The following is a 12,099-nucleotide window of genomic DNA, read 5'->3' as shown; positions in this document are numbered from 1 at the left end:
TCTCTTAGGCAGCATAACACTGCTTTACCATAACTGAATGCTATGGAAGTCTGGGATTTGTCGTTTTGACAAGGTATGTCATTTCCTAATTGATCCTATAATTAAAAACACGGGGAAAGGTTTATTAAACTGCAAAAACTCTGTCCCTGGAAGAGAGACATCCTGCAGCACTATTTTGCTATACTTTTCCAATCTCATCACTGAGTCTCAACCAATTCAACATAGTTTGTGGCACAAAAATGAAGTTTCTGCAGGATAACAACTACTTTCAAAGTGAGGACCGCACAATCAAACAGGAAACAATACTTTGAAACCAGGAACACAACTTTCCCCCCCAAAAAATTGCTTCAGGGTGTGATAGCACAGAGTGCATGGTGATCGGTGCATGACGCAAAGGGTTGGTGCTCAAGGAGATGGTAAGTTGATGCTCTTCAACAAATCCGGAAATGTTCACAACTCAATTAAATACTGTCTTTGTCATCTTTCAGTCCATTCTAATAGTGTGTTTACACCAGGTGTAGGCAAACCTGGGCCCTCCAGGTGTTTTGGACTTCAACTCCCACAATTCCTAACAGCCGGTAGGCTGTTAGGAATTGTGGGAGTTGAAGTCCAAAACACCTGGAGGGCCCAAGTTTGCCTATGCTTGGTCTACACCATAGGATTAATGCAGTTTGACACTAATTTAAGGGTTTTGGTCCATAGGTGACATCAATGGTATAGTTCTGATCCATGGGAATGAATGCGACCTGACCTAAATGCTTAGCCAGGACTGTCTAGATGCTATTTAAGTTGAAATGCATTGCATTAGATACAAAAGCAAAACAACAACAACATTGGTATCTGGCTCCAAATGCAATATTCAGGTATATCTTCATTTATTTAATGCATTACGGTTGGAAAGATGCTCCAACAATGTGCTTAGTGACACATGTAGCTGCATGCCATCCAACGTATGGTGACCCTAAGGCAGTGGTTCTAAACCTTCCTAATGTGGTGACCCCCAACCATGAAATTATTTTCGTTGCTACTTCATAACTAATTTTGCTACTGTTTTGAATCGTAATGTAAATATCTGATATACAGGATGTACTGGACCAAATTTGGCACAAATACCCGATACACCCAAATTTGAATACTGGTGAGGTTGGGAGGGATTGATTTTGTCATTTGGGAGTTGTAGTTGCTGGGATTTATAGTTCACCTAAAATCAAAGAGCATTCTGAACTCCACCAACGATGGAATTGAACCAAACTTGGCACACAGAACTTCCATGACCAACAGAAAATACTAGAAGGGTTTGGTTTGCATTGACCTCGAGTTTTGGAGTTGTAGTTCACCTACATCCAGAGAGCTCTGTGGACTCAAACAGTGATGGATCTGGACCAAACTTGGCACAAATAAATACTCAATAGGCCTAAATGTGAACACTGGTGGAGTTTGGGGAAAATAGACTTTGACATTTGGGAGTTTTCATTGCTGGGATTTATAGTTCACCTACAATCAAAGAGTATTCTGAACTCAACGATAGAATTGGACCAAACTTGGCAAACAGAACCCACATGACCAACAGAAAATACTGTGTTTTCTGATGGTCTTTGGCAACCCCTCTGATGCCCCCTCATGACCCCCCCCAGAGGTCCCGACCCCCAGGTTGAGAAACGCTGATATAAACCGAGCCAAGTATATGGTAAAACATTCCCATTTGCTCAAAATGCAATGCATAGTTGACCCTAAACCACACAATCGAGATTATATCTGGACGGAGAACTTAGAATTTCATTTAGCAGCACTGATCAACAGAGACCCCTTCTACTCTGCTATGTGAACCAGGTTATCAAAGCAGATAATCAAGATTATCTGCTTTGAATCATAGAATCATAGAGTTGGAAGAGACCTCATGGGCCATCCAGTCCAACCCCATTCTGCCAAGAAGCAGGAATACTGCATTCAAAGCACCCCTGACAGATGGCCCTCCAGCCTCTGTTTAAAAGCTTCCAAAGAAGGAGCCTCCACCACTGGATTATATGAGTCCACATTGCCATATAATCCAGTTCAAAGTAGATAATCTGGATTTTATATGGCAGTGTAGAAGGGGCCTGATGGATTAAAAACATTTGTTTTCTCCTGGTTGGCTGGCAACGCAATGGCTCTCTTCCTTTTCAAAACAATGGGTGCATCCACACTGTGGAATTAATGCAGTTTGACACCACTTTAACTCCCATGAATCCCTGGAATTGTTTGGTGAGACACCAGCACTCTTTGGCATAAAAAATTAAGACTTTATAAAACTACAAATCCCTTGATTCCATATTACTGAGCCAATGTCAAACTGCAATAAGTCAACAGTGTAGATGCACATTCTGATCATGAAATGGATTGGCGTAGTCCACATCATAGGGAATTTTTAATAAAAGGGGTTGAACAAATATTTACATTATATTGGGGCCAGGTATGTAATTCATTTTATTTTTTGGTTGAAAGGAAAGTTAAATAGCTTTGGAGGAAGCCCGTGTCCTTCTGGCATTGCCCTAATGCTCATTTGATTCGACCCGATCACTTTGCAATCCTGTCTCTGGATTACGGATCATTTCAGGCTCCATCATTGCGGTATCTTTAACCACTGATTATTATAGCGACCATCAATATATATATACATAACAGCTCTCTTTAACCTGTTGCTCCCCAAAGCTGGAGCTACTATGTGCATCAGACGCCTGGTCAAGAGTCATGGCTTTTCCATTTGCAGCAGCCATTATTCCTTTGATCTGGATTCATTTCTATTTTTGCTTCATCTTGGGAAGCAACCTGGCAACAAAGACAATGCCCACTGTGGAGTCTTGCTTTGGTCCATTTGGTTCTAGGTGAACCATTTCGGACAAGAAAAAGTCAACTTTCTTCGTTGTGCAATGGCTGTTCCAAGTCCGTTGTGTCCTAGTGACGAACAGAAGATCCCCTCGTCTCCAAATCCAGCATCTCCTCCATTCCACCCATCATCCTCCTCCACAATGTCAAGACAGATGGAAGTGTGGCTTAGAGACTTTGCCAAGGCGGTGTCTACCTTGGCCAGTATGGCACGACGGATAGCAACATGGCACATTTGGGAAGAACCCAAACTGGTGGGGTTTACAAGTGTGTGCAGCATGGCTTCAGAGGCTGCGGGCATTGCTCGCTCCACCGATGTTGGACCTTGCCCCCATTCCTTCCTTCCTTCCTCTTGCAGGGAGACCCGCTAGAGGCTGAAGCTGGCAAAGGGGTGCCTCAGGAGGTCCTCCGCCGTGGGCCTCCGCTTCTCCTCCACAAAGATCAGCTTGAGGAAGTTGCGGCAGGAGTCCGACACGCCATCCGGGAGCTGCGGTTTCGTGGGCTGAGTGGCGATCTTGAAGATGGCCGCCATGGCTTCGAATTCAGCCCAAGGGGGCTTTTCGGTCAACATCTCGACTACGGTGCAGCCCACGCTCCTGGAGGAGGAGGAGGAGAAAGATAGATGAGGAAGGATCCAAACCCAAGGTTGCTTTAATTTAGGCATGGCCCAACTTTGGCCCTCCAGGTGTTTTGGAGTTCAACTGCAATCATTCCCAACAGCCTACCGGCTGTGAGAGTTGAAGTCTAAAACACCTGGAGGGCTGAAATTTGCTAGAGACATGTCTCTCTCCAAACTCACAAGGGAGGAATCAAATGGAAGAATGCTTCTCAAAGTGAGCCATTCCCAGAATATAACCTATTGGAAAGCTCTTGTACCTAAGCAGGATTTCTAAACCCAACATCTCAGTGGCAGTTTGAATCTTGTGCAGAAGGACCAATGCACCAACCAAATAGGATTTGATTGCCATCAAAGGAGTGACAAGATATTTGAAAGGAACAGCCGATCTCAGACTTAGATAGCAAGCAGCCAGTAATCCCACTCTGAAAGGATATGTGGATATTGAAAGAGCCAATGATGTTAGTGACCGGAAATCAACAAGTCGATATTTCCTTTACAATCCATTTCCCACAATTTTTTGTTTTCATGGGGGACCTTCCTCAAGCTAATCTGGAGGTCTTGTTATTGGTTCTTCTTATATCAGCTCTATAAGAGAAATTAAACTGAGTAAAAGATACTTCCTTAAGGCCACCAATTGTCCTTTGTAGTCAAGGAGAAAGTGGAAACAGGAAAGCTTGGAAGACTTTGGACAAGTCACTTTATTGAACCATCATTCCCAAAGCCGAACCGCCAATGTGGCTGGCTGGTTATACTGGAATGTATTACTTCAAATTTAATAATAATAATAATAATAATAATAATAATAAAACAATAAACCTTTATTTATACCCCGCTACCATCTACCGCAGGACTTGGTGCGGCTTACAAAAGGCCGAGCCTAAATACATCATAAAAGCATAACAACATAAATACAACAATAAATAACTCATAACAAAGCAGTAATGACACAACACATTTAAAAACCTGTGGCAGGGCCAAGTGCAAGAGTTAAAATTAAGAATGCTGGGCATGTCCAAGGGAAATAGGATGGATATCTTAGGATAAGTAACCTCCCCAAACTCTGGACCCAAATATCAGCAACCAGCAATCCAAACCAATTCTGCCAATATAGATTGATAATAATAATAATAATAATTATTATTATTATTATTATTATTATTAATATTCCACTCTATCTCCCCGAAGGGACTCAGGGCAGGTTACAGCACACATATATGGCAAACATTCGATGCCTTTATACAATTAACAAAGACAGACAGTATAAACAGAGGTAATGGCTTCCCATCTTTTTCCATCTCTGGCATCTGGAGGCTGTGCTTGACTCCAGCCACAAGGGGGTGCTCTCACTCCAATTTCCATGCTGAGGAGCTTTGTTGTCTTTAGACACTCTCCCGATCAAATTGCCGGCATGTCCTCATGGGCGCCTTTTATTACCTCCCCACCAAAGCAGTATCTATTTAATTACTCACATTACTGTTTTCGAACTGCTACGTGAGCAGAAGCTGAGCTGACAGTTGGGATCTCACCCCAACCTGGGCTTGAATTGTAGACCTTTCAATCAGCAAGGTTTTCAATCTTAGATGAACCCCATTTATCTAAGGGTTTTGCATGGGGTAGATTACACACTCATATTTGAGACAAGTGTCCCTGAAATACTAGTTGTATTCCAGCCATTCCTGCCCTTCCCTGAATTTCCAGAGAAAGAATCCCACAAAATTTTGACCAAGTGTAAAGTTATACTCCCTATAGTAGGCATGGGAAAACTTTGGCCCTCCTGCTCCCACAATTCCTAACAGCCTATATTGGGAAAGATGTGGGATGAAAAAATAAATATGTAAAATAAAATAAATTAAAGCCAGCTTACCATACGTCTGCCTTCCTTCCGTATCCTTCCCCGCTGATCACTTCGGGACTCATCCAGTATGGCGTCCCCGTGACCGATTTCATCCCCGTTCCGGACATGCAGATGGTCTGGATGCGTTTGCTGGCCCCAAAGTCTCCCAGTTTCACATTCCCAGCGGAATCCCTCAAAATGTTGGCACCTAAAAAGCAAAGCAAGATTCACTTTCCAAACTGAAAGCCAAGCAGCCAGATATGCTTTGCTTTGATTCTATACTAATTGTTTTTGGGGCCCTAATATGCAGAAACACAGCGCATACAATGCAATAGGTACATTTTTTCTCCTGGGCTTTGGCTTTGTTCTTTAAGGTCAGGTTAGGTGCTTGGAAGGGGTTGGTCTGACTCGGCTGCTTCAGAGGGATCAGGCTGTCCTCAAAGAATGGATCACAATCTCCTGTGATGATCTCTACAGGCTTGATGAAATGAGCAGCAACTCCAGTCTTCACATTCGAGGTCCCAAATTGTATTCTTCAAAAGCTAGGATCTTCTCCCATTCCCTTCTGAAGCAAGGATTGAGCCCAGCCCAGAGCAAGTGGTAGAAAATGGTTCCAGAGCACCATAGCCATAGCTGCCCACCCCATACCTACACCTACCTTTGATATCCCTGTGTACAATCATGTTGCTGTGCAGGTAGAAAACCCCTTGCAGGATCTGCCTGGTGTACTTCCGAGTCACATTCTCTGTTAGGGCCCCATAGGCTTTCAGTTGGTCTTTGACCGAACCCTAAAAAATGCAAGGGGAACAAGACATTATGGGTTACCATAAATGGACATATACATTTGGAGGGTCTGACTTCTGCATTCATGGATTTTATTAAAATGGGAACAATAGAATCATCAAATCATAGAGTTGGAAGAGACCCCCAGCCAAGAAGCAGGAAAATCACAAAGCACCCCTAACAGATGGCCATCCAGCCTCTGCTTAAAAGCTTCCACCACACTCTGGGGCAGAGTTCCACTGTTGAACAGCTCTCACAGTTAGACAGTTCTTCCTAATGTTCAGGTGGAATCTCCATCCTGTAGTTTGAGGCCATTGTTGCGTTGCTTCCTAGTCTCCAGGGCAGTAGAAAACAAGCTTGCTCCCTTCTCCGTATGACTTCTCACATCTTGATACATGGCCCTCAACATGTTTCCTCTCAGCTTTCTCTTCTGCAGGCTAAACATGCCCAGCTCTTTAAGCCGCTCCTCATAGGACTTGTTCTCCAGACCCTTGATCATTTGAGTCGCCCTCCTCTGGACACATTCCAGTTTATCAACATCTCCTTTCAATTGTGGTTCCCAGAATTGGACACAGTTTGATTCCAGATGTGGTCTGAAGGCAGAATAGAGGGGTAGCATGACTTCCCTGGATCTAGACACTATATTCCTATTGATGCAGGCCAAAATCTCATTGGCTTTTTTAGCTGCAGCATCACATTGTTGGCTCATGTTTAATTTGTTGTCCACAAGGACTTTTTCACACGTACTGGTAGGGTTCAGAATGCTCTTTGATTGTAGGTCAACTATAAATCCCAGCAACTACAACACCCAAATGTCAAGATTCTATTTTCCCCAAACTCCAGCAGTGTCCACATTTGGGCATATTGAGTATTCATGTAGAGTTTGGTCCAGATCCATCATTGTTTGAGTCCACAGTGATCTCTGGGTGTAGGTGAACTACAACTCCAAAACTCAAGGTCAATCCCACCAAACCCTTCCAGTATTTTTTGTTGGTCATGGGAGAACTGTGTGCCAAGTTTGGTTCAATCCCATCATTGGTGGGGTTCAGAATGCTCTTTGATTGTAGGTGAACTATAAATCCCAGCAACTACAACTCCCAAATAGCAAAATCAATTTTTTTTAGTGAAGGACATATATTGGGTTGTTAGGTGTCTTCTGTCCAAATTTGGTGTCAATTCATCCAGTGGTTTTTGAGTTCTGTTAATCCCACAAACGAACATTACATTTTTATTTATATAGACTAGCCATCCCCTGCCATGTATTGCTGGCTCAGTCTGTGTATATGTGTTTTGTGTGTATATATGTGTATATATATGGTTATGTGCATATCTTGTAATGTATTTTTTATTTTTTTGGCTTTTTAAGTCTCTTCCGCTACATTTTCCAATGTTTTTATGAGTGATGGTCACTCGTTGGCCTGATAGGTGTAGTGTGTCCAAATTTAGTGTCAATTCGTCCAGTGGTTTTTGAGTTATGTTAATCCCACAAATGAACATTATATTTTTATTTATTTAGATTCCCCTCCAAACCCAAGTAATGAAGGTGGAGGCATTACTTTTCATTCAACCCATTCCCCAAGTGTAGTTGTGCATTTCTGGGGGTGCATCATGTGCCAATCCGTTTCCCTCTGGTTACAAAGCAAAACAACCCACTCCTGCCAAATGGAAACAAACTCCCGCTCGACCAAAGCACTCGTGGTTTTGCAAAAGAAAAACAAATACGACCATCTGTGTCATTCGGAAACCACTGCTGTTCAAGCCAATGTGCTTCCTGGATTGGAAAAAAGGGGGATTATTTAAACATTAACATGTTTTGTTGTCCCACACGGAATCACTCGCTCCTTGCAACCCAGACAAGGGGCCATGTATACAGCAATCTGGGTGCATCCAAATGCAAGCTTCTTCTGATCCTGGTTCACCCCAAACTGCAACTGATTGCACTAGTCTGGCCCCGACATGTCTGAAAAGCACAAAAAGTCCCACAGACAAAGAAAAACCTTGCTTCCGGAAGTAGGGATCGCTTCCTGTGGATTCTTCCATGAAATAGTTTTTAAATGCCAAGTGATAGTAGCTGTGGTGCTGGAGGAGAGGAACAGGCTGTTCTCTGTATGTGGGATAGATATAGACACACACACATACACACACACCATATTCCCCCCAAAATAAGACATTTTCAGGGGATGGAGGCTCTGGAGGCGCAGTGGGTTAAACCGCTGAGCTACTGAACTTGCTGACCAAAGTGACACCAGTTCAAATCCAGGGAGTGGGTGAGCTCCCGCTGTTAGCCCCAGCTTCTGCCAACTTAGCAGTTAAAAGCATGCAAATGTGAGTAAATCAATAAATACTGCACTGGTGGGAAGGTAACGCCGCTCCATGCAGTCATACCGGCCACTTGACCTTGGAAGTGTCTATGGACAACGCCGGCTCTTTGACTTAGAAACAGAGATGAGCACCACCGCCCAGAGTTGGACATGACTGGACTTAATGTCAGGGGAAAACGTCTACCTTTTATCTTTCATGTACAACCATCTACATCAGTGGTTCTCAACCTTTCTAATGCCACGACCCCTTAGTACAGGTTTGTGGTGACCCCCAACCATAACGTTATTTCCGTTGCTACTTCTTTAATTCTGCTCCTGTTATGAATCGTAATATAAATATCTGATATGCAGAATGTATTTTCATTCACTGGACCAAATTTGGCACAAATACCCAATACGCCCAAATTTGAGTACTTGTGGGATTGAAGGGGATTGATTTTGTCATTTGGGAATGTTGGAATTGCTGGGATTTATAGTTCACCTAAAATCAAAGAACCTTTTGAACTCTACCAATGATGGAATTGAATCAAACTTGGCACACAGAATTCCCATGGCCAAGAGAAATACTGGGAGAGTTTGGTGGACACTGACCTTGAGTTTTTGGAGTTGTAGTTCACCTACATCCAGAGAACACTGTGGACTCAAACAGTGATGGATCTGGATCAAACTTGGCACAGATAATCAATATGCTCAAATGTGAACACTGGTAGAGTTTGGAGAAAACAGACCTTGCCATTTGGGAGTTGTAGTTGTTGGGATTCATAGTTCACCCACAATGAAATAACATTCTGAACCCCACCAATGATAGAATTGGACCAAACTTCCCACGCAGAACACCCATGACAAAGAGAAAATACTATGTTTTCTGATGGTCTTTGGTGACCCCTCTGACACCCCCTCGCGACCCCCATAGGGGTCCCGACCCCCAGGTTGAGAAACACTGATCTACATGGATACATGTACAAATTCTGCACATTTATTCAAATACAGTTGTGTCATCTCCTTCCGGAAACTCGTCATAATATTATGTCAATATTAATTCTACAATACAGATGTTTGTGTCAGTATCATGTCAATAATATTATTTGTTTACTTTTAGTTATATATCCATACTATTATTTTAATAATTTAATACGTATGGTTTGTTGTCGGTTTTTGGGCTGTATGGCTATGTTCTAGAATCATTCTTTCCTGACGTTTCGCCTGCATCTGTGGCAAGCATCCTCAGAGGTTGTGAGGTTTGTTGGTTTTATATATCTGTAGAAGGTCCAGGGTGAGAGAAAGAAGTCTTGTCTGTTGGAGCTAGGTGTGAATGTTTCAATTGGCCACCTTGATTAGCATTTGATGGCCTGACAGTTTTTTAGGTGTGACTTGTTACTGCCTGGGAAATGCTTATGTTGAGAGGTGATTAGGTGTTCATGATTGTTTCTTGTCTTGAGTTGGGAACCTCTGCTTTAAATAGAGAAAGCTTCTCTCTTCCACTCTCAACATTATATAAACATTCCACTTGCTTCATGCCAACAGAACCTCTGAAGATGCCAGACACAGATGCAGGTGAAACGTCAGGAGAGAATGCTACTGGAATATTGCCATACAGCCCAAAGAATTCACAGCAACCCAGTGATTTTGGCCATGAAAGCCTTTGACAATATCTAGAGAAGCTTCTGCAGGAGTGCTATGCCCTTAACCCCAGGGAATGTATATACAGCATTGTAGTACATTTGTGTCCCTTGATTTTTTTTGGTATGTGGAACCCTTTCAAGCCATGGAAGGTTGGATCCATGGATACCGATTCCATGAATATAGTGGGCTGGCTGTCTTATTTGTGCGTAGTCTTTTAAAAAGTGCCGCCCCTTTACAAGAATCCCTACATGTCTGAACTTAAAGGTAAAGGTAAAGGTTTCCCCCTGGCAATAAGTCTAGTCGTGTCCAACTCTAGGGTGTGGTGCTCATCTAAGCCCAAGAGCCAGCGCTGTCCATAGATACCTCCTAGATCATGTGGTCAGCATGACTGCATGGAGCACTGTTACCTTCCCTGGTTATCTACGCTGGAGCAGTACCTATTGATCTACTCACATTTGCATGTTTTCAAACTGCGAGGTTGCCAGAAGCTGGGGCTAACAATGGGAACTCATGCCGCTCCCCAGATTCGAACCTGTGACCTTTCGATCAGCAAGTTCAGCAGTTCAGCTGTTTAACCCACTACGCCACCGTTGGCTCCTAATCTGAACTTACCCCTGGCATATATTCTACAAAGATGGACAGTTTCCTCTCCTCGGCGTCCCGCAAGCAGCCATAATACTGAACGATCCTCTCATGGCGGAGGGTTTTGAGCAGCTGGATCTCACATTCTAAAGCGTTCACCTCCTGCAATAAAAAGAGGAAAAAAGGAAGAGTTGTGGGCATGGGCATTTTTGTGCAAGAAGTATGGCTTGCCAAACATAGGCTAAAAAAGTGGGACTCAATGCGATTTACTATTTTGAACAGAAATGATTTTGGCTACCTTTTGCAAACACTTCTGCCTTTTGGGTTGTTGTAGGTTTTTTTGGGCTATATGGCCATGTTCTAGAGGCATTCTCTCCTGACATTTCGCCTGCATCTATGGCAAGCATCCTCAGAGGTAGTGAGCTCTAATCTATGGATGCTTGCCATAGATGCAGGCAAAACGTCAGGAGAGAATGCCTCTAGAAAATGGCCATATAGCCCAAAAAACCCTACGACAACCCAGTGATTCCAGCCATGAAAGCCTTCGACAATACATTGACCATCTTCTGCCCCTTGCCAGTACTCACTTTGCTCGTCTCTTGGCTGTCAGGATCGAAAGGCACCTGCTTTACGGAGAGTTCCCGTCCGGTGTCAACATCGTAGCAGAGGTAGACTTCTCCAAAGGCGCCTCGGCCCAATAATTTCCCAAGCCTCCAATTCACGGGTGCTTGCAATGCTATGGGACAAGGAAAGACATGCTCAGCAAAAGCACAAATACACAGACCTACAAAAAAAAATCGTATAAAAATCCAAAGTTCCAAAATCTCCCAAATACAGCTGTTTTTTTTAAAAAAATTCTAGTCCTCATGGCTTTCATTAATTGGATTTATACCCTACCTTTCACTCATTTCTGATAGCATTGTCTCCCCGTAATTGGGTGAGACCAAAGAGGGAATCTTAAGCAGTTTGTTTACATAGCAAACGATTGCAGAAATAGATCTTTATTGTACAAGATTTGTGTCTCTTCTACAAGCTTTGAAACTAAAAGCAGCAGTAAAATCATCCCCGATCCCTTTCATTGCTTTTCTGCAGTTCAACTAGAATAATCTGATAGGCTACAAAGTGAAGTCTAACTGTGGACTTTATTGCACAAAGGCAGTAAATTGCAATTAAAACAGAATGATACTGTATTTGCATTGGACATATCAAACCAAGTTATGTCTCTCCTGTTTCCGCTTTGCATTTCAATCATTAGTGAAGTGCCTCTTTTCATTGACAGGAAAAACTCATCGATTACTCCCAATATTGCTGTTTTTCCAATATTGCCTCTGGTGCAATAAGCCCATTTCACTGCGGTTGTGATATTCCAGCATGCATGATAAGAGAGATAAGAGCTTTACACACACACACACCCAAATGTGCTTTTATTTTATATTTCTCTCCTTTTTTATTTTATTGCTTTTCCTTAATTGCAC

General features: G+C 42.9%; 1 protein-coding gene across 2 annotated transcripts in view; it reads right to left on the bottom strand.

Annotated features, from left to right (window-relative positions):
- Positions 1-588: 588 nt before the first annotated feature.
- LOC132779008 (mitogen-activated protein kinase kinase kinase 3-like) overlaps positions 589-12,099 on the bottom strand; it is a 121,284-nt gene continuing 109,773 nt past the window's right edge. For both annotated transcript variants that reach the window (XM_060782634.2, XM_060782635.2), the window contains exons 13-17: positions 11,212-11,360; positions 10,655-10,786; positions 5,974-6,103; positions 5,346-5,523; positions 589-3,458 (exon numbers count right to left, since the gene is read on the bottom strand). In XM_060782634.2, the coding sequence (XP_060638617.1) occupies positions 3,230-3,458; positions 5,346-5,523; positions 5,974-6,103; positions 10,655-10,786; positions 11,212-11,360 (818 nt within the window). In that variant the 3' untranslated portion in view covers positions 589-3,229. The remainder of the gene's footprint in view (positions 3,459-5,345; positions 5,524-5,973; positions 6,104-10,654; positions 10,787-11,211; positions 11,361-12,099) is intronic.

This window comes from Anolis sagrei, chromosome 6 (genome assembly GCF_037176765.1).
Source record: "Anolis sagrei isolate rAnoSag1 chromosome 6, rAnoSag1.mat, whole genome shotgun sequence".
In the NCBI taxonomy this organism is placed as follows: Eukaryota; Metazoa; Chordata; class Lepidosauria; order Squamata; family Dactyloidae; genus Anolis; species Anolis sagrei.
Note: the sequence above shows the minus strand (reverse complement) of the source record. Positions and strands in the feature narration are given on the sequence as shown.